The sequence below is a fragment of the Octodon degus genome, unplaced genomic scaffold (genome assembly GCF_000260255.1).
Source record: "Octodon degus isolate 3935 unplaced genomic scaffold, OctDeg1.0 scaffold00013, whole genome shotgun sequence".
Classification (NCBI taxonomy): Eukaryota; Metazoa; Chordata; class Mammalia; order Rodentia; family Octodontidae; genus Octodon; species Octodon degus.
This window is the reverse complement of record NW_004524589.1, coordinates 19,939,853-19,965,442: the sequence shown is the minus strand read 5'-3', so window position 1 is coordinate 19,965,442 and position 25,590 is coordinate 19,939,853. Positions and strand designations below refer to the sequence as shown.

Here is a 25,590-nt window from a genome sequence, read left to right as displayed (position 1 = left end):
TGGAAAGCCACTTATTTTGAAGAAGTGTTCCAATGTTTGCTTGTAGGCCACTTTCTGGGACCCCTTCTTTCAGGGACCTCAGGTGCAGTGTCATCGGGTTGGTTGCCACGGCTGCCACATCAGTGCAGCAGTGAACAGAAGACAACAGTGGTGATGACTTGTCACTTCCAGTGTGGCTCTTGCAGCGCCCTTTCACCTTTTTTTTTTTTTTTACCAGCCTATACCTGTTACACTCCATGCATTTTATGATGTAGAATGTGCCCCCAACAAGTGCATCATTAATTTCTTTACTCTTAAAGATACTTTTTTCTTGCCTTTTGTTTCTTACCATAATTTTTGTTTTGTACCAGGAATCGAACTCAAGGCCTTGTGCTTCCCAGGCAGGCACTGTGCTGCTAAGCTATATTTCTGACCTGTTGCTTACCATAATTGAATCTGAAACAAATGATATTTAAAAAGGATTTGTCTAGGGTAGGGGATAGTTGTGAAGGCATGTTTTCTTAACTGTCATTATCTCTAACACCATTATACTATTGTTTTTGACATTTTAATGATCATTTAATATTGGCATAGGCAATTATATCTTATTTATTGAGTAAAAATTTATATTTCCTCTGGACCCAGTATGCAACTCTGTTTAGCTTACATTACTTCAGTGTTCCTGCTTGAGGTATTGTAACAAGATACAACTGAGGACCAAGTTGTTCAGTGACAACCTTTGTCTATCTTTATGCATTGAGAGCACAAAAGTAAGTTTCTTGTTAACAAGTACTTAGTCTTTAATGGTGCTCTGCCGAAGACATAAGGGAAGAATTTTCTTCTGTATTTAGAGATTTAAAGATTTACACAGAAAGCTTCTATATTTACCCCTTCTTAATTTTCCAACTATTATTCATTTTATTAGTGTCTTACTTTAACAGCATTCATTAACACTAATTTCTTTATTCAAAGAAAACAAGATTTTGATGGGTTTATTAAAGTGAATCCTGAAACCAATAAAAGCATCAAAAGGTAATATATTTAAAACTGTCTTCTCCCTTTTGTATGGCATTTATGAGCACGTTAGAATTCTCAGTTCCTGGTTCAGACACAGAAGTGTCAGAACAAAACTAACCGACTTTCCTCTCCAAACACATTATATTAAGCAACTCTATCCATATGATGCACAGACATCTCTTGTAGTCTATTTTTGAGCGGTTTGCTCTGTAATGATTTTGAGAAATTAAATGGGAATTTTGACTGGTCTTATCTACTGAGCTCAATCACTTGTTTTTTATGCACATGTGTATAAGTGCATGTGTGTATCACCAGTATGGGAAGTGTATGTGTATGTATAAGTATTATCTGTATAACTGTGCATTTAAGCATATGTCTAAGTAATGTTTATGCATATAAATGTGTAGGTACGTATCAATAGCTTGCATGCAAAAATGTGTATGTGTTTATATGTTTGTGCACTATAAGTAGTGCATCTGCACATCTATGAACTGTTTGGTGTATTTATATGTGTAGTAATGTGTGTGTGTGTGTGTGTGTGTGTGTGTGTGTGTGTGCAGTGTGGTGTGTATTTAAGGATGATGTGATTAACAAAGTGGGCTCAATTAGAAGAATATCTTACCCACGAATGGTCAAGTGAGTCTGGAGAGCTTATGTCCTTTTGCTTTTTAATTTTTACAAAGCAGATGGAATATTTTGAAACTGATCTTAATGACATGTTGCTGAAAACAGTGTACCAAGCAGCTCCATGTGGTTTATCCTGAGCTCATCTTCATTCAGTTAACTGGGTACATGATATTATTTGTTGACTGTACTGAGCATTGCTAATGACTGCAGGCCCTGTTGGCAGAGTAAGGGCTCAGCTAGCTGGAAGTGGGTGTGCGTGCTGACCGGCTGTCTTGCTTTTGGCCATGTAGTGTGGTCACAGGCACAACCACTGCATGGAGGAGGAGAGGTTTGTACAGTCCTGTACCCAACAGGCTTACACAAAAGCATTGATTTCGTAGTTTTCCTGGGTGGTTCATGGAGGCACCCTGGGGTTGGAAGTCTGAGAAGAGAGTCTGAAAACTCTGGGTTTAAATTCTGACTCTTAAACTATGTCCCAGTACCTCAGTTACCCATCGAAATGCAAAGATCCCAAAACACTCATACCTGCTACATACTAGACAGAAGTTAGTGTTACAATAGTGAAACCTTGAGTGAATTTATTTTCTTAATGATTTAGATAATATTCACATACAATTACCTTATTTTGACTTCCAAGAAACATGTTTTCCTTTCTAATTTTTATTAGAGTATTTCAAATTGTGAACTACTTTTCTTAGGATTCTGATCATGTGTACATGCCTATGTATACACATATTATTATGTAGAGATACAAGTGTTTGCATGCATAGGTGCTCTTATGTGTGTGCCTGTGTGCAAGAGTATGTGCATGTGTGTATGTTATACATGAGTGTAATTGTATATGTGTGCACAACATTTGTATTTTTGTAAATGCCTGAATAGGCATGTGTGTACGTTTGTGTGTATATGATGTGTATGTCTACAGATGCATATATTTGTGCATGTATGAATGTATGTGCTATGTGTGCATATTTGTGCTTTCTGGGGACCTTTTAAGTATAATACATGTTAATTCTTTTTTCTTCACATAATGATGTTCTGTATATCCTTTACATAAATCAGATCCTGTTCTTTTCCTTTTTAAAATGCTTTCAATATTCCTCCATATCAGGTAGAATAAAATTATAATGCTTTAAAAAGGCTTTTCACTTCCTCCATAAAGCCCTGCCAAATGCATCTTTCCTATCCTGGGTCTTTACTGCCTCGAAGACTTCTTCGTCTATTGCTCCCATTCCCTGGAACCCTCCATTCCCATATTGTCACATTTTTAATCGTCATTGTGTCGCTGCATGCAATTATATCACCTCCTCCTCCCTTGACTGCAGCGTTAGGCACCAGTCACTCTTTATTTTCTTCATAGCATGCATTTTCATCTGAGGCAGCATCCATTTGCACATCTATTCCATGCCTCTCCCCAGGTCGGAGAGGCAGCCTCTTGCAATTGGGCCCGCAGTCTGCACACATCACATTGACTTGAGCACTGCAGCGCAGCATGGGCTGTTGTCCTCTGTACTTTCCAGTTTGTGAATTTAAAAAAGTGTATACACAGTAAAGACACAAGAAATGATCAAGGGCCAGCAAGACAGCTCAGCCATCTAAAGTGCCTGCTTAGGCGAGCGTAGGCAACCGCAGGGACCACGCTTCTATCCCCTGCACCACAAGCTGCACTAGCTCTGCCGCAGGGTAGCTGGACCAAGCACAAACAAGTGACCAAAATATATGGTGAAGTTTAACATTTTAGAATTTGTTGTGATAAATTGCCACCTCTGCATAGCTACTACAAAGACAACAATATACAATGTGTTAATTATTTCAACTCTCCTACTAACATGTTTTGAAACTGTCTCATTGCTCTTTCTTTCTCAACAAAATTGATTACAAAAATAAAAAATAAAAATTGCCACTGAGCATGGTAGCTACCCTGTAACCCCAGCAACTAGGGATGCTGAGGCAGGAGGCACTCCTGGCATTCAAATTCCTGGCCTACACAGTGAGTTCAGGGAAGCCTAAAGTGCATAGTGAGACCCTGGCTGAACCCCCACCTCAAAAAAAGAAAAGAAAGAAAAGAAACAAAGAAGAGAAGGCACTTGCCATTAGGCCATCTCAAAACACTCCCTTCACTTAGAACACACTGATCCCATCACTGTTGCCACTTCCTGAAACGTACCTGAAAATTCTCTTTCTGAGTGTCTTTATGAAGTGTGGTCAAATATTCAGTGAATGCTGAGTGGCATGCAATGCAAAGATAAGCGTGTAAAAACATTGTGATGTGTTCTCATCCACCTTATGCACCGGATCGGATGCCAAAGCTGATTTCTGCCTCTGCCCCAAATTCTGTATGACCATGAAAGGCAAATGTTTTGAATTGATTTGAGACATTGAGGCAGCCACAACTGTACATTTAGATGTTCATTAAAGAGGCTTTCCAGAATTGCTTCAGAAAGTGGCAAGCACAATGGGATAAGTGTGTTTAAAGGGAGGAGGAGTATCCTCAGGGATTCATGGCAATGTGTTTTTTATTGTAATACCCTTTAAAATTTAAATATTCACTGTAGTTTCCAATTATACCTTATGCATAACACTGTGAGAAATTGTTTCCCAGAGTTAAACTCAAATATATCATTATGTTATTAGAAACCACATTAATTAGTTCACTTTTCTTATTGACTTTATGAACTAAAAAATTTAAATAACTGATTACTACTATGCCTCATTTAATGCTTAAAGAGATAAAGTCTTGAAATATAAATAAGCAATATAACAAAATACAAAAATTCCAATACTTACATTCCTGTTATTTTTTAAATTTTCAAATCTGGAAATAGAATTGAGAATTTTTTTCCCTCAGGTCCTGGCATTCAAATTCCATATACCTTTTAGGCAAAAATCAAAAAGGGTAATCTGGAAGAGAGTGGTTGTTCCTTTGGGGTTAATTATTTTAGTGCTTTCAAGATGAAAGTCTACATTTTTTATTTCTGTTTATTAGTCTGAGTGCCACACTTCAGACATCTGCAGGCAAACAGAAAACTTGGATCAACATCTGGTTGCCCCCAAATATCTGTAACTTTGATGTTTAGATGGAACCTCTGAGATTTTTTGATACATTCTTTGCAGGGTCAGAGAATGTGGAGAATAGTGTGAAGGCACCCTCCTGTGGATGGACTCCCACATGTGGCATCCTCCGCAGATCAGAGGAGCGATTGTTAGTGCTGGGTGTGTGGAACACACAGGTAGATGCGATAAGAAAAGCAAAATTCCATTCAGATCAGAAGCAGACATATATATAAGGATAACAATAAAATTCTGAAGCATTTTCAGGGACTTATAGTTGATATGTGTTCCATTTGAGAACCCTGTATATAGATTTTAATGTTCTTATCATTTGTTGCCAAAACAATTCATCAAAACGTGTCATTGCAACCCCAACGTTATAAGTACCAGAAGGAGATAGTAGCTTGCATGTAATGGATTTTAACAAATTGGGAATTATCTTCATACAATTTTGTGATACAAACCTGCCAGTGAATCGCAAATGATCTCATTGACATGGGTCATTCAAAGTTGTTTTTGAAGTTCCGTGCATGTATGAGGTTGATATTAAGAGTGTTTACCTCCTGGAAAGTCGCATAGAATGAGTATATAAACAAATATCAAAATGTTTTGTGCACCTGACAGAGGCTAACAATATAGTATTAAATGCACCAAACAGAACATGTGCTAGTGCAAAGTTGACTCCTGGCGAAACAGCTCAAAGATGAAAATATTGTCTGAGTCTCAATAAGTTTCAGAGATGTATAAATTCTTACAGACCTCAATAATCATACTGAGCAATTGTCAACTCTTCTGTGTAATCTCACAGCATACTTACACTCTTTGTGAATATTAATGAATAGTGTCATCCACTTGTTGAAAATCTGCTTTTAATATTGCCATCTCTCAATATTTTAAAGCAGTCAAAGCCTTGGAAATCTGATCGAAGTGAGTCCTGAAGGAAACAGGAGTAGACAAGGGTGAGGATTATCTCTTATCTCTCTTCCTTCCACTCCTCATAAATTTGTGACACTCATAAGAGATCAGTTGAAAAGCTTCGGATTGGAATCTAACAGTCTGAGCCTCATTTCTCACCAGCTGGATGTCTTTGAGCAAAGCCTCTTGAAAACTGGGCTGCAGCTTTCCTAGTTACCAAATGAGGAGTGTAGTGTTTGTTCTGCCTTTGACACTGCATAGTTCCAAGGATCAAATGAAATAATGCTTACAGAATTCCTTTAAAGCTATGAATGAAAATTATTAGCAATGCAGAGTCACTATAGCTATAACAGAAGGTTTTTGGTAAATCATTATGTTGCTCTTGAATCACCTTAAAATATACAATCTTGCCCAACTTTTATGGTTTTAAGGGTAAGTGGGGAACTAAACCACAATGTACCAGTGAAAGCCAAAATATTTTACAGTATAGACTAATATCAATTTCTGTCAAAACAGTAAAATTCAAACACATATTTTTTAAATCAAAACAGCCAATTGATTTAATTTCGTTTCTTTGTTGAGAGTTTCAGAGACTAAAACTGCCAAACTGTGAGTCCAACACTAGGAAAAGGTCTTTAAGGGTAATCTTTCCTTAGCTTCTCTTTTTCATTTCATGTGAACCAATACTAAAAGTCTCACTAAATCACCACTTCAGTTGGTTGATGCTGAGCCCAGAGATAATCAAGAAAAGCCATGCAACCCTGGCTACCCTTTCCACCTAAAATGTTAGTACAACAAACACTATGATGGTAATGCCATTGTTATTTCTAAAAAGGTAGGTATTAAAATGTCTTATTGGAAAACTTCACTGTAAATTCTTTAGTAATGTCTCACTGTTTTGTAGGTACTTTTGAAAGATAGTCTTTAACATAGAAGCTTCATAAAACTGAAAAAATAAGTGGCTTATAAATAGTACTGTCAATAAATTTTTCAAGAAGATGTCTTTAAATATGAGTGCCTCTTCATCTTCTTATAGATTTATCCTAGTCTCCATTTATGTAAGTGATAAATACCCATGAAGTACTTGAAGCCTGTTGTGATGGCATATGCCCGTAGTCTTGGCGTTTAGGAGACTGAAGCACGAGGGCGGCTGCAGGTTCCAGGCCAGCCTGGCTTACATAGTGGGCTTGGGGCCAGGCAGAACTGCATGGAGAGAACCTTTCTCAAGCAAACAAACAAACATTAAATAACAGGTGTGGGGTGTGCGTGTCTGTCATCCCAGACTGAGAGGCTGAGGCAGGAAGATATTATGAATTCCACCCCAGCATGGGCTACATAATGAGTTCAAGGTCAACCTGGATTACAAGGCAAAAATTCACATCAAAAAGCCAAAAAAGAAAAAATAAAATACATAAAATACAAAGTAGCTCTAAAAAGCTTTTAACCAAACATGGTACTGATATACCTATTTTGCCTATAATCCCAAATTCTTTTCCCAGAAGCAACCAATTCTGATTGCTATTTTATATATTTGCACTGCAATAAAACACATATATTTCTGTCAATTAGTAAAAGGATGATGGAGGATTTTCCAGACCATCATATAGCCCCTTTGGCTTCCTAGAGAGGCTATGTAACAATTTCCATTAAATCTGTATTCACTGTTCAGTTTTGGCAAAAAAAAAAAAAAATTCAATCAAGTGATTTCTGATATAATCGAAGAATCCTTCAATCAATTAGGTCCACAGTTGTTTTCTCAGAATGGAGAAGACATTTTTCTTTGTTGATTTATTTACTTTTCTTAAGCAGAAAGGCTTGTACAGTAAGGGGGCTGGTACTGTACAGGGGCTGATACAGTAGAGGGGCTGGTCCAGTAGAGGGAAGGTAGGCTGGGGCTCACTGATGTGAGCTTAGGCCCAGCTTCCCTTCCCTGTTTATGTGGTCTCTGACTAATATCTTTTTGGGCTTTGGTTTTTCCTCAGAGTGAAGGAAGGGAGTGAGGTGATTTCTAGACACTTCCAGGACTAATTCCAAAGTTGCAATGAGATTGTTGGTATTATGAGAAAGCCCAAACATTCTGGACCTGGTTTGCCTACCTTTAAACTCCAGCCTTGCCACTACCAGCAGAGCTGGGAAAATCAATTATTCTTTCTGTATTAGTTTTCTCTAGGTAACTAGGGTGATAATACTTCCTGTGTCATAGGATTGGTGTGATGATTATACTAAATCATGTAAATTACTTTAGAAAAATCCTGGCACATCAAAAGCCAAAAACGTTCTAATAACATGTGTTATTATTCATTTTTTCTATCCAGTTACTGTTTGGTCCCAATATAAATATTTATATTCAGCTCTGAAAAACATCAACTCTCTAAGATGGTGACTATTAAGTAAATATCTTATAATAAAATATTTCTCAGTTTTGACAAATATTTGCAACTGTTTGATTTAACTCTACCACTGATGTGGCTATTTCTTCCATTTTTTTTAAAGGGGCCAAAGTCTTGACTGTCTGATCAAAGTAGTTCCTGAAATGAACCAAGGGTAAGTCTTATGAAACACTTCAGCTGTTGCTTTTGAATTCAACTTTAAAAATTGAAATTTAAAATGTGACAAAAAGCATTGCCCCAGCATAGTGACAACCAATGACTAGACCTACAATCAGGAGCCCCTTGGCCACCAGCCCATGCACTGGTGTTGAAGCCCTTGCTCAGCACTCTGTGATGTGTGGGCTTTTGTGCGAGAGAGAATTCTTTGAATTAGATGGATGATTCTTTGTCAGAATGGGGTTTGTGTTCCCTGACTGAGACATCCTTCTCTGAGAATTCCCTGTGAGATAAAATATCACCAAAATAATTTCCTAAAGCTAAGCTGCTCAAAGAAAAGTCTTCAGATGGTCAACATTTTGCTCCATCATTTATTTCCTCTCTTATAATTGTGTATCACCTCAGCAGTCCTAAACTTGAGATTTTTTAAAAATTAATTTTGTTCATTAAAAATATAAAAGCTACAAAGAATGACAGTTGCATTTTATAGTGAATTTTCTGTAAGGCACATCATGTTAATTAGAAAAGTTGGCATAAAACGATGACATTATAAGCATATATTGTGATGCTGGTTTGAATATAAGTTAAATACATAAATACCAAGATACATATCTTCTTCCTGACAGGTTTCCTGTCTTACTTTGTGTATAGGAATACTCTTTGTTTTTATAGTTTAGCTAACAAACATTGTTTATTTATTTTCTTTTTTTTCATAATTTTATTGAGAAACAAATAGCAATAAGACAGTTTCAAAACCAATTAATAGGACAGTTTCAATAATTAATTGCATATTGTTGTCTTCTTAGTGGTTATTCACAGCACAAGATGTAGACATGATTTCCTGTCCACAAACACTATTAGTACAAATCTTTCTATTCATTGAATTAAGAGAAAGTAGCTGTGTATCTGTCCTAACTATTTTGAATATACAGACACAAAATGGTCCTTCATTTGTATACCCATTTTTTTTTTTTTAGTTTTGGCAGATATGGGCATTCCATTGTCATTTAAATATTGTATGTGCATGAATTCAGCAAAAATATTCCAATATAGTCCAGTAGTTCATAATAGTACTGGGTTATCTGTAGGACTGGCGATGCCAGAAGTTGTTGACTTGAGCCTTTTATAGCACAGCCTATTAATATGGCTTTACTTTGTTTTTATACTTTTCGCTGGATGGTTAAGACCAAGATAAAGCAAGACCTGTATAACAAGAAATGTAACTTTTGTATCTGACAAGGTCAGTCAAGTCCCGTCAGGATTTACCCTGAAATCCTGTACAGCAGTTTGTAGATCCTTTGTCAGTGTCCGCCATGTGGATGAGTCACAGCCATTGCTTGATCAATTTGCTCTCTGTGAAAGCTTGAGAGAATGCTTTCCCTTGATGTCACTCTCCTTAGGTACACTCTACATCACCAGTCACTTTCCTCTGTGGCCCCATAATCTCCTTGATCAGAAAATTTGCGACCCAACTGAGTTACATGATGCTACACTATAAGTTCTCCTATGTCCTGAGTTCTCACTGACCTTGAAAGGCTAGGGCCAAAATGTTGGGTGTCCTTGCTGCTCTTCTTTTTCTCTAATTTTTGGTCTGCAAACTTAAGTTGTTAACCCTCCAGAAGAGAAGCTTAATGATATTAGTACCCTATAACATAGGCAGTTGAGCTTAAGCTCACTTTCTGTCTGAATATCAAACATCTTAGACATAATATGGAACAGGTAATTTTAGTCAAGTATTGATACAAACATTGTTCATTTTGACAAGATCTAAGGTCAGTAATATTTTTCTTAAAGGGCTAGGTAATAAATATCTCAGGGCTAGGGTGTCAAAATAGGTTCTCTATTTCTAATGTATAAATTCTGCCTATAAAATATAGTGGAAGCAGCCATAAACATACCATGTAAATGAATGGGCATGGTTATGTTCCAATAAATATTTGTTGAACAAGGCTGCAGGCTGAATTTTGTTTCAGGGCCATTCTTTGCAAACCCCTAGACTAGATAGCATTGTATTTGGAATGAAGAAAAGGAGGAACTCTGAACTTGAGGACAGCCAGCTCTCTTGCCTCCATCTCACCTACATGTATAGCATTTCATTCATTGTATGATTAAACTGAAGATTTCAGGACTCTGGTACTTGAATATTTAGTGCTAAATTGTCCTTAGATTCATTCAAATAGAAATAAAACTCTATTGCCATGCACTGGATTCAGAGGCCAAGGAATACTTTACATCCCAGATTCGGTTGTCTTTGTTTCTCTCCCAGACAGACTTAGTTTCTGGAGTTGAATGTGACCTGAATTTACAACCTTTTCTAACAACCTCATGCTGCTATTTATTGCATTTATTTTTGTGTTTCTCTTTGCACTTGACAGTGAGATATTTTGAGTTCAGAGTGCATTTATCAGCTGTGTAGTCTTGAATAAACTGCTGAATCTTTAAGCCAAGCTTTCTTATCTGTGAAATTGAGTTAACTCTATTCTGAGTCACTAGAAATATTAAATGTAATCACACTTGTAAAAACAATTATTTGGTATACATTATCTACCAGTATTATTATTATAGTTAGTATTCTTCTTCATCATTGAATCAATATAGCACTCTTTGATACTTTAAAGAAGGTGTAAACAATCTTTATGAAATTACTACTCCTTAATTAAATTATATTTATATAATTTAATATCATAGGGTATAATAATGAGAAGGTATGCACATAATAAAATGAGTTTATAGGTTCTTTCCAAAGAACAGCTAAATGCCTTTCTAGTCTTTTTTTTTCCTCTTTAGGATATACAATGAGTTGTCCAATAATAAAGAATATCAAGTTAGATTTATTATTCAGGCATTTTTTTATGTGTTTAGTACAGGGTATACAGGGTCTCACTACATTGATCGGACTCCTGGTGATCCTCCTGTTTTCAGCCTCCTAAGAGCTGGGATTATAGGCGTGCACCACCACGCCCAGTCGCAATCACTGTCTCAGCAGGCTCCAGGGGGCAGGGCCAGCATGGAAGGCCCAGGGAACCATACCTGGCTGCTACACTGTGCCTAAGCAGGCTCTTTAGTCCGCTGTGCTATCTTGCCAGCCCTTGTTCAGGTCTTTTTGTGTTAGGCTGTTATGAGCACCCAGTGTGATTAAAAATAAATGCCTCTTTAGAGTTATGATCATCTATTTCAGTATTTAGAATAAAAACAAAAAATTTATGACTTGAACTCTTGCTTATGATTGTTTTTGTGTAATTTTGAAATTATTTAATATTTTGAGGCATGATTTTGAAGTGATTCAATATTGTGAAGTAGAAATAATATCATATCTTCAGATTATATCGATTACCTGCAAAATTTAGAATCAGGAAATAATTCTTTTTTTTCCCTGTTTTTTTTAATTATTTTTTTTTGACAACTCATACAGAATTTTACTTAACAAAGTAATATGAATTTCACAGTATTTGCTGTAAAACATGGTATTGTCTTACAACCAGCTATTCATATTACCAGATATTGGAAGAAGAAAAAACTGGAGCAATGTATAAGAAATTAAGAAAAGAAAAAGTACAAACAATTGAAAAAAAGGAGACGAATCTAATTAGAGCATTGACTGCTTCTTTCTATTTCCATTTTTTAAAAGATTTTATTTATTTATTTTTTGTCCTGTCAGAGGTGAATATTCTATTGGCATCTATATACTATAAGTGTTTGAATTCAACTAAACATCTAATACTGTCTAGCCGTCTATAATAGTAGTGGGTTATCCTCAGAAGTTATTGACTTGAGCCTTTTACAGCTCATCGTATTAATATAGATTTACTTTATATACCTCATTTTTATGGTTTTCTACTGGATGGTTAAGACCAAGATATAGCAAGACCTATATACTATGAAATGTAACTTTTGTATCTGATAAGGTCAACCAAGTACTCTCAGAATTTATCCTGTAGCCCTGTAGCACCTTTTGTACATTCTTTTGTCAGTGTCTGACCTGAGCATGAGTCACGGCCATTGCTTGACCAATTTGCTCTCTGTGAAAGCTTGAGAAAATGTTTTTTTCTCTCCATGTGATTCTCCCCAGGCTCACTTTAAATCCTCGAACACATTTCCCTGTGACTTCATAATCTTCTTGATCAGAAAGTTTGGAGCACAACTGAGTTATATGTTGTTACAGTACAGGTTCTCCTATGTCCCGAGTCTTCACTGACCTTGAAAGGTTAGGGCCAAAATGTTGGCTAATCATGCAGCCCTTCTTTTTCTTCAATTTTGATCTGCTAACTTTGGTTGTTAACCCTCCAGAAGAGAAGCTAATTATTAACCTGTAATATATGCAGTATGGTTTATCCTATCTGTAGAAATATCAAACATTTCGGCATATCCTGGAACAGGTATTTTCCATCAGATATTGATATGTTGAACTTTAAGTCCTTACAGAATATGAAGGAAAAATAATTATATAAAAGTAGAAATAAGCATTTACATATTTTTACAAATAAATTTAGAAACCTAGTCATATACAGACTTGTAAGTCCTTATATTAGGGAGATAATACTATATTTACTGATGTGGGTCTGGTTTATTTCACTAATAAGTATATCTTCAAGGGGCATCCACTTAAATATGAAGGCTTCAAGTTTATCATTCTTTATAGCTGAGTAGTACTCCATTATGTAAAAGTACCACATCTTTTTCAACCATTCCACATGTAATAATTCTTTTTAAAACATCTCTGTTTTTAAAAATTTTGTTTGTTTTCAAAAGGGAAAGCAAAGAATACATGAAAATGATAGATAATATATTTTTGTCTTTCTTACTATAACCTCCAAAAATACTCTATTTAATTCTACTACACAAATATAACATGGAAAATAAGTAATTCATAAGTAATTGTGCTATGAGACTGACTTGATAGAAACATGTATACAAATAAAATTATCACATATACAAATTGTTGCTGGGATGAATTGATAATAGGTACCTGTTTTTACATGAGGCCAAAAGAGAATTCAAATGGTGTTTGAGTTTTAAATTTGCAATAATCATTTGATTCAATATAAAGGAAGCAAAGCACAAAATGATTGATTTGAGTTGACTTTGTCAGCTATTGAAACTTAACAACCTTTATTTTTAGGAACCGAGAGCCAGATAATCTTATCAAAATGAACCCTTCCACAGACGAAAGGTGAGCTTGTTAAGATTATTGAAGATTCCTGAGTAATGCTTCAATGTACATGAAAAAAGTGACACTATGCAAACAAGGACATTACAAGAGAAGATATGAAAACAATGGACACATGTTGATTTATTGATATATAACAATGCTAGACAGAACTCTCTTTATTATTGCTTCCATTTATTTCATTGTAACATTGTTAAAAATGACAATCCCGAAGCAATTCTGTATAATTACTACTTAAATTCCTTTTGATGTAATAATAGCTTAAATAGATCTTAAGAGTAAATTTATAGCTAATGAATTCTAAGTTCATAAAACTAAATGAGCCTAAGAAAGTTGGTTTTCTACTCTCTCATAAATTCAAGGATTCTCGATTGATTTTTGTGCAAAAACAGGTGACATAACATTTTTGTATTTCACTTGACTATTTTTGCATGACATTGAATTTATTTCTGTTCTTTTTCATTTTAAAGAGAATAGAAAATAATAGAGAAAACATTAGAAAAAATCCAAATTTTATTTAAAAAAGAAAATCAAAGGTATTCAACAGTGGTTGTTACATTGAACATTGCTGGTTTCAATGTAGTTGCTCAGATTATAGATATAAACATAAAATTGGTCAAAGTAAAAATTTAAAACATTAATTGTCACCTTCAGAAAAGTGATAGAAATTAGTAGCACAGTCATCTTAGCTGTCCTGTATGTACATTTTCCCTTCCTCCCTTCCCCCATCTTTTCTCCTTTCCTTCATCCCAATTTTTTCCTATTTTTTTCTTTCATTATCGCTATTGTACCTTTCCGATTGTATTTGCTCTTTCAGATTCTTTACTTCTGTTCTTGGGAGATTAACCCCTGTAATAGATTGGAGCAACATTTTTGAAAGCATAGCAGAGAAACTCTAAAATAATTTTCATAAAATTATTGTGAAGAGAATGTTGGCAAATACATTCTGCAAGTGGAAAGAATTACTGTGAATGCCGAGAGAGAGGCAAGGAGTACAGACTCAGTGTCAACTTGTCAGGTTTCAGTTTGGATTCACTCTCAACTGCTGTTTGAGTATCTGGCCCCAAGAAGTCTGTCCTTTCAAAGGTTGTCCAGCCCAACTTCTGCTTTTGCTTTCCTTTTCTCTTTTCATTTAATTTTTTTTCTTTTCTTTATTTATTTCTTTTTTTTTCTATCCTTCTTTCTTTCAGGAAAGAGTCTCACTTTGCAGTTTAGGTTGGTGTTGAACTCACTATGTTGCCCAGTCTGGCCTTAAACTTACTGTGATCTTCCTGCCTCAGCTTCCTGAGCTCTGGGGTTATAGGTGTTGCTACTACTCCTGGTGCTGAAGCCCAATTTCTTTAAAATGGATGCTAATGATCTACCTCAGTAAGTTATTTTTAGGATAAAAGATGATAATTTATATAAAATAGAAACTCAAGAAACTTATTATTTTTCATTCCAGATCCCTTTGAGTAATTTACAGCTATAAAAAAAGCAAATCAAGAAATTTGCTGATTTCCTAGGCTGTGACCTTTTATTTTCTTTTAGCAGTGAACAATGTCTTGATGAACAGAGTAATATAAACCTGAAAGCTGTCAAAAATACTGCTAGGTAAGAGAAACATGTTATTTATTTGATTGTTTTTACTCCATTACTAATCACAGTATGTTTATAAATGCTATGTAATCGTTCTGTGGGAAACTTGAATATAGGTCCTGAAACATCAGCATACATTTTACATGTCCCCAGAAACCTAGATATCAACTATGATACTGTTACTAGCAAGAAAGAGCAGCAGCTGGAAACAACATATGGTGGTGACCTCTCTTCTCTTAAAGAGAGTGATTGAAAAGAGAGACTGGTCAAGGAGGGGTGGTGGGAACAGAGTTGGCCCTTGAACTGTCTGTGTGTAGTTGTGTCTGTGTAGCTTTGATACTCATACTTTTGACTCTGGAATTAAAATTTATTAGTGATAGCTAATTTTAATGGACCTAGGCACTTCGTTAAACTCATTAGTAGTATCGCTCACCTCCTTTTGGAAGCGCGTTTTGAGAATGAAAGTTTTATGAAGTTCGTTGTTCCCTTTTTTTCCTGTTTATTTATTTAGCTTTATTGAGACAGGATCTCCCTGTGTAGCTCAGTCTGGCCTTAACTCCCTCGGTAGCCTAGGCTAGCTTGGAACTCTGCGCACTCTTCCTTCCTCAGCCTCTGGGGTGCTGGGGCTACAGGTGTGCACCACCATGCCTGGAGAGGTTCATTGCTTCTTAGAGGGTTTGCTGCTCACAGAAAGGATGTGGACCTAAAATTTGATAATGTTAAAGTTGATTTCGAAGGTAATGAAATTTTCTTTTTATCTTTGGTTTGTTTGAACAATTTTGAAAAACCGCTGCTGTAAAGGAAGCTAATCAAGAGGAAATGGGGACTCTGAAAGGTTAAGTGATTTGACCAGAGTCACAGAGATAATTAATGTAAGACGAATAGTAGTTCTGTGATCTTTTAGGCAGTGAATAATTACCAAGCACCTAGCAGGTTCATAGCTTACAACTAGGTATCATTAGTTGCACACTGGGTGTAATTATAGGCTGTGGATGCCAAAAAGAGAATTCAGTAGTCATACTCAATCTTATTAACAGCAGGCAATTAACATAGATTAAAGCTAATTATGTATCAGGGGCACAGAGATGTTACTCCAAGACAATAACAGGTTGTCAGTTTAATATATTACATTTTGGAGCACTCATGTACTGCCTGCTGAATATAAAATGTATTATCAGTGAGTTGCTTTTAAAAAGAAAAGGAGACATTAAAAGCAGATATAATAAACATGATGCACACTGAAATTCATATGGATTCCTGGAATAAATGTTGGAGATGGAATAATACCATGGAGATAATCCAGTCCACGTTCCTCATTTACAGAGGAGAATACTGAGGCCGGAGGACAGTGTTTTAGGTCCTCAGTCTTCTGAAGGGTTCTCTGACTTCTATCCTGATTTTGGTCCTCACACAGACAGACTCCAGTCTTCAAATAAACAAAAATTGATTGAACACCATAGGAAAGAGTGAAGGATATGAAGTAGGACAGATACTTCTATTGTGGGACAGCCAGCTTGTGTCCTTACTGCTGTCAGAGGTTTATTTGAAGTATCACCTCATTAGTAACAAGGGAACAAGTGTGGAAATGACTGAGAAACACTCTTGAACATCCCTTCCTACAGCCTTAAAGCAAAATTCATGCAAGCAAGATCTTGAGTAGGAAGGATAGTGGAATCTAGATATTAGATTCCTTTATTTTCAGGATTCATATACTGAAAAGATGTCACGTATTTGTTGTTTTCAACACATTGAGATAAATTACATATGCTATCAAGCAAAGAAACTCAGTATTATTCCTTTGATCTGTTTTATAAATACATGGTGTTGCCTTTTTAGAAGTAGTGGTATAACATTATATATATATATATATATATATATATATATATATATATGTATGTTTTTTAAGCAAATGTCTCTCAAGTTGTGGGTCATCACCCACTAGGTAGATTTATAATTAATTTAATGAGTAACAACCAGCACTTTCCCTCATCCAATAGAATAAATCAAATAGAACATATGAGAGCACTTTTCATGTAGTAAGGGATTTTTAATCACGTGATTTGTGCTTATGCGTGTGTGTGTGTGTGTGTGTGCGTGTGTCTGTCTGTCTGTAAAAGAGATTGTTGAGCATATAAAATATGTTTCTGGTTGGCCTTTTAAGCACCAATCTAAATATTAGTATCCTAAATTGTTGGATACATCCAATATTTATGTTCAGTAGAACAAGTACAAGTGGAAGTGTCCATGTTTGTTTTTGCATTTCCTATACTGTTTATTCTTAATTACACTGGTGCATAAATGTAAGCAGTTATATTAAAATACACTGCAATTAATTTTTAGTATTGAAAAGTTGTAGCTCTTGGAAATATTGTCTCCTCTACAAAGATATATTACTTCTTATTCTTACAATATATTAAATTAAAATAATTTAGACACGTGTCTTTTTAGTATTGTTTAGTTTTGACAGATTTTCTTTAATCTTTGTTTTTTCACTTAATCATCACAGCACCTGTTTTATAATAACATTTTTAATTAGTTTAAATAATGAAATTATGTTTTGGATAATTCTCATTTGTCAGTCTTTTATTAGTTTTTATAGATACTAATAGATTATCTTATATTATTACAGAGGATAATTTAAAACCATGGGAGTTCAGTTAGGATATTCCATGCACCTTGGAGGCCAAAGAACAGGAAAAGACACCTGAAAGAAAGATGTTAGAAGCTGGGAAGCACATTCCAAGCAAAACTGAGGATTCAGGGATGGAATGCAGACTTTTTTTAGGTCTTCTAACAACTCATCTTCAAGTGGCTTCCCATCAGTTTGCAACTTTGCATCTATCTTTCTGAAAATTGAGATGCATTTTACTCACAAGGAAAAAGGATGGCCTGAGGATGGGGTATAGGTCAGTTGCTGTTGCTGATGGTACTGAAAGCAGGGATTATCAGTTCTGCTACCTCCTACTATAACACTAGTTGTGTATTTCTCTGAGTATATGTTAGAAAAGAGCGTCGATAGACACTTTGAAATTCTCTTAAATGAGTCTCACTGAGGTGTGAGTGATCGTCAGATGGGGGATATACCGTTCTGTGGCTGAGAAAAGAAACTGGCACTTCTTCAGTTGGTCACTGGACAGTTTTCAGGTTCATATGTAATTTCACTACGAACAACTGATCTGTCTGATAACAAGGACTTATCAAACATGAGCGTGGAAAGAAACCACGGAGCATTCACGGCTTCAAGCATTCTTTTCACTGAAAAATTAGACTTGAAATGTTTTTCAGGAAGGAGAGGTATAAAATGAATTATAGAAGGACAGGGCAGGTAACTTGTTACTCTGCCTATTCTATTTTGATTTTGACCTAGCATCATAAGATTTGAGCAAAGGATTCTAATGGCAGAATCTGTATTTCAAAGGCTTTTATCAGAATGAGTGAAACTTTTAGTACTTTCATTATTTAGGTCAGACAGAAAAGAATGGTGTTAACTCTAACACAATAGAAGTTTCCACATTGGGCTGGGGAGATAGCTCAGTAGAAAAAGTGCTTGCCTGGCAAGTGCAAGGTCCTGAGTTCAATCTCTGGTACCACAAAACAAACAAACAAACAAACAAACAAAACTGAGTTCAATTCAGTTTATCAGCTATTATAGAGAAAAGTCAAATTTTTGGTGGATTGTTATACTCCTCTTTGCCAAATCTAATGTTAAGAGTAACTCCAGTTTTAGTATATTCTTTAAAAATAATTGGTATCTTTGGTTGGTGAATATGATTTTCAAAAATAAAGTATGTGAAGTCAGGCTAAGTTCTTTTTTTTCTCTAACATTATATTTCTTTCTCCCCAGGATTGGTTAGAAAACATATTTCATGGCTGTTCTACACCTAAACAATATATCTCTTACACAATCCTTTCCTTCATATAAAGTGAACATATGCCCTATTAACTCTAATTCAAGAATATTTTTCTCCCTTAAAGTGACCAATATTTTGATAAGCAAATCAAGGTGAATACAGAAATTCTCACCAACAATCAAAGGTATGCTGATTTTAATATTCTTTGGTTATAAAGAATGTTTTGTTTTAGTATTGTTTCAAGAAGATGTATAACCTTAATGATATTACTAAAAGAACTTTATCATGATGCTACTTTCTATTTTTCTAAGAAACGAAGATCTGGATAACCTCATCAAAGTGAATCCCTCAATAACCAGAAGCGATCAGAGGTAATCAAATAATACCAGTCAATTCACATATTTTCTGTCTATTGCCTCCAGATGAAATGAATTTATTGAGCTAACCTGAACTTTTTCTGCTCTCTTTTTTTAAACAGCTTAGACTTGGACAATCTTATTCAGTTGAAACCTTCCGCTCTCAGAAATGTTAATAGGTAAGTGACCTAGCCCAGTCAACTTGATATTCCCAAGGTTCTAGGGCAGGAATTTTTCTTCTTTTATTGTTGAAGGGGGACTCTGTTTTATCTTTTCTATGTCTTGAATAGGGACACATTTATGAACCATTTGTGTCTTCTTAACAAGAAAACATGGTATACATGTCTGGAATCAATCACATTATTTTCATTTTTTGTTTTTTGGGGGAAGGGTCTACAGGGTGTTCAGGGTCTCACTAGATCAGACTTGTAGTGATCTGCCTGTTTACAACCTTCCAGAGCTGGGATTACAGGCAAGCACTACCATGCCCAGTCTCAGTTGCTATCTCAGCACGCCCCAGAGGCGGGGCTGGCACGGCAGGCCCAGGGATGTATCCCCCAGCCCCTGTGCCTGCTTGAATCACATTATTTTCAAATCATTTCTGGGCTTATTTTTCTTATGACAACTTAAAATCTATTGCCTACAGGAAGTTACATTTTGAGTGTGAATTAAAATATAAATAAAATGAAATGAGATAAAAATATAGTTTTAAGACATTGGTATTTACACTCTTCAAAATCCCAAATCCACAGCTCACCCATGCTCACAAAATTTAACGGGAAAATTTAACCTTGCACTTCCCCCTTGAGTTCTGAGCTATCTTTAATTGCTATTTTTTCATGAGATTTTTACTCAAAGTACTTTATTAATAGATAATGCACCAGTGTGCACTATATCACAAGTCCAAATTGTTCTGTCAACTTGAAATTTTATCATAATAAATAATAGCTGGGAGTCACAGTTCAGCATCCAGATGAACAGAACAAATTATTTATGAGGGAGTACTTTCAACAGTTGAGGGGAAAGTGTAGCACACTGGCCTGGGTCTTAGCTTGTTTTCTGTGATGGTGCCTTGTTTTTATGCTTGTAAGTTTTTATAACTGGAGTGTTGGGGTCTCTACATCAGAAGGTACAAGGGCAGTTAGTTCATCAGTAGTTGCTACTTTGAGGGTAATTGTGGAGTTCTAGGGAAGATGGTATACATTTAATCCTGGAGAACGAGAACAACCCCTTGGGACATCTACTCATGTACCTTATTTGAAAAAGGAAAAACTATAGTGCAAGTATACAAACTGGCCCTCTCAGGAAAGAAAACTGAATATATTTAACCTTTATACTTCTGATGCCATTGACTAGAGGAAAAAGTACCAAAAATCTGTGGTTAAATGATCTCATACCTTCTCCCATGTCCCATGTGCCCTTCTTTGCTTTTCCTCACACCTAAGGAACTGTAATCAGATACAGTTATCGTAGAGAATTATTGTTAGAATGACAGGGAGAAGATTCTTTTTCTTGGAGGTACTGGGGGTCAAATGTAGGGCCTTGAACGTGCTAACCAAGACTTTGACTATTGAGCTACACCCTAGACTTGCACTGAGATTTTTTGATGGCAAATGCCAGCAGGCTTTTTGATGTAGATCCTACTGCTGATAATTGTATGGATAACAATTGAGTAGAACCATTTTTCCATACTGGTATTTGTTACAGTAGATTTTTCTTTATATCAGCAGCATTTTTAGGAAGCATATTGGGAATAATTAAATTTAGTACTCTGTCATTGTATTTAACGAACAGTCAAAAATATATTTTTCTTTTTCTCCTCCCTACTCAATATTTTTCTTCTCTCTAGCAAATGTGCTGTGTTGATAGTAATAGCTTTTCCACAAGAGCTTTTTTTATTACAAACTAATTTTATGGACAAAGTAGTTCAGCAATTCCTAATCATAGAATGGAGACACTTTCCTTATATCAATATGATTGCTAATGGAATTTTATTTTATTATTTTATTCAAAGAGAATAAAAATAATTTAAAAAAATTAAAAATGACACAGTATTTCAATAAACAAGGTGATGGGAATTCAACAATGGCTGCTATATTGCACAGTGTTGTCTTCAAAGTAGTTGCTCAAAAAGGAAATTTTAAAATATTGGCCATCACATTGTTTTAAGATGACAACTTGGGCTGCAAATCTAATCTACATGCAGTTACTCCTTAATGGCATATCAGATTTGATATAATCATACAGGCTGCATAAGAACTGTCACAGAGCAGAAAAAGATCAAACAAAAAACAAAAAACAAGCAAACTATTTGAAAAGAGTGCTTCATTTGGTTGATTCAGCCACTACAGTTTACACCGATTGGCCTCTTTATTTTAATGTGTGTAGAGAAAAAGATAGTTTCAAACACCTCCCAGTAGGAAGGACAGCTACAAGGCACCTTTACATCAATTCACTGAGCCACAAGCACTTATTACTCAATAGTACAACAGCAGTGAATCAGAGTTCTTTCATGTAGCTTTGCTGACATTTCCTGCAGCTAGGTATTTAACTCTCAGGCAGGGGCTGCATAAACTTCAATCATCCATCAGAATGCAAGCATGCCTCCCTGAACTCCTTCTAGGAACACAAGACCTGCAACAAATACAGATGTGCATGGAATTTTCATTTATTTAGGAAAAAATCACATGACTGTTAGAATGGTAACATGAACACATATTAAAGAAAGTTACCCAAATTGTCTATAGCCTATACAATGTTTTTGGATTAATTTTTAAAATTTCATTCCCAAATGGATATTGAAAACTGTGCCTCATGGCACTAAAGAAAATGTATCATTCACCTAAGGAAGAAAGAGTCCTATTTGTGGACTCATACTTCTGTCTTTTTAAGGGCTTTCTATTTGCTAACACATGTTTACAACATTTTAGTATTCTAACTAGGAAAAACTTCTTTGTGTCTTCCTACTACATATTTCTCGTATTTTGGTCCAAGACGTAAACTTTGGGATAACCTTGACTCTATTGATTCACCCCCCATACTCATCCAACCACTTTGGATGGTTGTCCAAATTATCTCATGAAGAAGTCTGAGACCCTCTGTCATCTTCAATGCCACTGTAATCTATTTGACTATTTAGCATCCCGAGTGGTTCTTCTGCTGTTAGTTTTGCCTTCTGTCCTTCAGTCTATTTACTATACTGTTTGGTGATCTTAATACAAAAATAGGATCGTGTCATTCTTCAGATTGAAATCCTTAATTGGCTTCTCATTGCTACTGGGTCATGGTCATACTTCTTAGCCTGGTTTCCAAAGGACACGGTGACCTGGCTTTTATGGGTTTTCCCATCTGCATTTCCCGATTACCCTCTACCTACATGCAAACTCCATTCACATTCCCTCCAACTTCCATATCCTTCAATCATTCTTTACTCTTGCATGGATAAATTCTACCTGTCCTTCAGGTATCAAGGTAGCTGTCTCTCATTCAGCTCTGGGAAGTCCCCCTGACCCACCATGTCTGAATCAGGTGCTTCCTCTAGATGTGTTCAGGCTCTCTTTCCTTCATGTCCTACAGCATTTGTCTCTTAAAAGCATTATCATTCAATCATTTCTCTCTTACTGTGGGATCTTTAGTGGTAAGTATAAGATTTGTCTTGTTGATGACTGAATGCATCACATATTAGGTGTTTAACAAATGTCATGTGAACTAAAGGCTAAATCTTAAATACATCAGGGGTTTATGACAGTTCACCTAGATCAAATTGTTGCCTGTGGTTCTAACATTCTGAGCAAGCTTCATCGTTGAAAGCAGATGGAATAAATCTCTTATGGTTGGTCTCCCCCCTTGAGCCACTGATTATCTTGCTCATGGCAATTTCAATGAACCATAGTAAATTAGAGCCGCTGATACTATCTGCTGCATCTTATACTTAATATGTTTATATTGTCCAATTCCTCCACGGATCTGTTAATTTATTTAATATAAAATCTTTAAGAAACCTTCACCGAAAAATATTATAACAATACATAAAAAAGGTGTAAAATTTGGCCCCTTTTTCTACGTCAGTAAACTGAGAAATTGTTTTGGTTATTTCACTTAGTCTATAATTCTTTTAGGGAGACAAATATTCTTTTTAAACTAAAGTCTAATCCTTAAGATTTATTTGCTAGCACAAAATAAATACAATAATAATAATTTTTATATGGTACCTTTTAATTTTGTGAGTTGAATATAGTGAAATATGTTGCCAGCTATTAATACAAACCTCTGAAGATTTCATGAGAGAGCAAGAGCAACTAGGGACAAGGTACTAACTTTATCTCATCATAGTTTCTCCTAACAACAACTTTACAGTAAGAACCACAATTTCTTGGTGCCCTCTGCTCCAATTTCCCCCAAATCTTCTCTGCAATGAAGGATTATACATCTTAAAGTGACATGGAAAATAAATGGTGCTATTACAGCATGAATGAGTTCTTATAGAAAAAAAGTGCTACAGCTTCACCCCATACATAGTTCATATTTCTCCCAAAGCATTTTGAAATCTATACTTTAAAAGTAGTAGTAGTAGTTGCAATAATTGATAACACTGTACTTTTTAGCAATTTGTTGTATAGACAGAGAATTAATGAATTCCTTGGTATTAATTGCAAGTGCCCATAAATGTACAAAACTGTAGGGTTTTCTTTTTACTACAACTTTCAGGGAAAGGGTTTGGAATAAAGCATTTGCTCAACCCTACAGCATTTGGCTTGGACTTCTATAAAAATCTATTTTCACACTTTGACTCACAGCTCTTCATCTTTAGCCACAGTGTAAAGATGCCATGCAATAGATGGTCTTAATTAAAGAACAGAAAGCTATTTTTATACCCTTTAACGCCCTTAAAATTTATGAGCAGTCTGAACTTCTTTTATTGGATCTTACAAACTAGCTGATGATACAAATCAGTGTAACTAAATGAAACAAATTCCCATTTTGTGATTTTTATAGCCTGGAACTTTGTAGTTTGCTTTAAATATTAGCATAGTGAAGTACTGTATCACTTATAATTTTTTCTGTTTTAATTTTAATTTATATTGTCTTTTTAAAATATTACTATAGATTATCCAGGTTGAAATCTTATGGTCCACTCAGTCAGCCTTAATATATGTTACTATTTAGTAAAATAATAATAATGTTATGAAGCCACTAATAAAGTAAGTTATTCTATAATCCATACCACTTTGGGAATATGCTCCTTTGAAGGCACGCATAGAGTATATCTTAGTTATCTGCTATAGTTGTTAGATTTGGAAGATTCCTGCTTCCTCTCCCTCACAAAGTATAAAACCTATCTTTTCCACCCTCACAAATAGCTTTGATCCAAAAAGAGCCTGAATGAGAGGTGTAGGAAGAACACAGATGTAGTGTCCATGGTAGTCATGTGTAGAAAGTGCCCCAGAAGTTGCAGACGTGACCATTGCTCAGAGAAGCTGAGTGTAATCACACTGTGAGGCTGTGGGCCAATCTGTATTTGTTTGTTAGAGTTGTCCTATTAAATTGCCATAGGCTGGGTGCTCAAGCCCTGAGATTCATTGTCTAACAGTTCTGAAGGATGGAGTCCTAGAGCAATCGGTCATGAAAGTTGGGTCCTTCTTAGGCTGTGAGGAAAGGACCTGTTCTGAGCCACTCTCTGACTTGACTTCACTTTGTCTCTTCACATAATATTTATGAAATGGCTACTCTGTGTAAGATCATGTTAGAGCCTCCCCTTAGTTGTAATGAAACCACCAGTTTCTTTGAAATTAGCACCTTGTTCCCCCAATGTTATTAGTAGAAAGAATAACTTCTGGGACAGAACTCTGACTCCCAAAATTCACATTATTTGGATATGGTTTACCATCTATCACTGTCAATGATCCCAGTTTGATGTTACTAGGATACTGGATTATGGAATGTGAAGATAACCCATTAAATTTTATTCTATTTTCCCTAAGTATCTTGGGAAGTATTGCTTAAAACATTAAGGGGATTGTGACTAGTGACTAAGATGATCCAGGTATTCATTAGCTCCTGATGCTAGATGGTGGCTCCAGTTATTAAGAAGACAGTTATAATTTTAGGGTTTGGGTGAGGCAAATCCAAAAACTTCTGCCTCAATTTCTAAATTTATATGATGTGATCTGTGAGATTAACCTTACATAATTTTAGCACTTAAGTTGAGGCATTAGGCTTTAATTTTATATCAATCAGATTGCAAAATCAAATGATTTTGATACTTCTGAGCTACTTCTGAAGTATCTCATATAAATATATATGATAGCTGGGATAATTGTATTGCTGATTTCTACTGGTCTATTAAAAAGAACAGTTAAATGTTTAAATTTTCTTTTCTTCTTTTTATTTTTTTTGCAATTTTGCATGCTTATATCTGGTAATCTGAACAACCAATTTGAAGATGACATTATGCAATACAACAACCATTGTTGAATTCCTACCATCTTCTTTAGTGAAATTCT

The 25,590-nt window shown here is 35.5% G+C and overlaps 1 protein-coding gene across 8 annotated transcripts in view; it reads left to right on the top strand.

Annotated features, from left to right (window-relative positions):
* The window catches only part of Scel (sciellin), a 117,146-nt gene that overhangs the window by 71,957 nt on the left and 19,599 nt on the right, over positions 1 to 25,590 (top strand). For 6 of the 8 annotated variants that reach the window (XM_023709650.1, XM_023709651.1, XM_023709649.1 and 3 more), the window contains 8 exons: positions 952 to 1,011; positions 5,574 to 5,633; positions 8,083 to 8,133; positions 13,255 to 13,305; positions 14,833 to 14,895; positions 18,856 to 18,915; positions 19,043 to 19,102; positions 19,210 to 19,266. In XM_023709650.1, the coding sequence (XP_023565418.1) occupies positions 952 to 1,011; positions 5,574 to 5,633; positions 8,083 to 8,133; positions 13,255 to 13,305; positions 14,833 to 14,895; positions 18,856 to 18,915; positions 19,043 to 19,102; positions 19,210 to 19,266 (462 nt within the window). The remainder of the gene's footprint in view (positions 1 to 951; positions 1,012 to 5,573; positions 5,634 to 8,082; positions 8,134 to 13,254; positions 13,306 to 14,832; positions 14,896 to 18,855; positions 18,916 to 19,042; positions 19,103 to 19,209; positions 19,267 to 25,590) is intronic. The other 2 variants (XM_023709646.1, XM_023709645.1) reach the window with 2 other exon arrangements.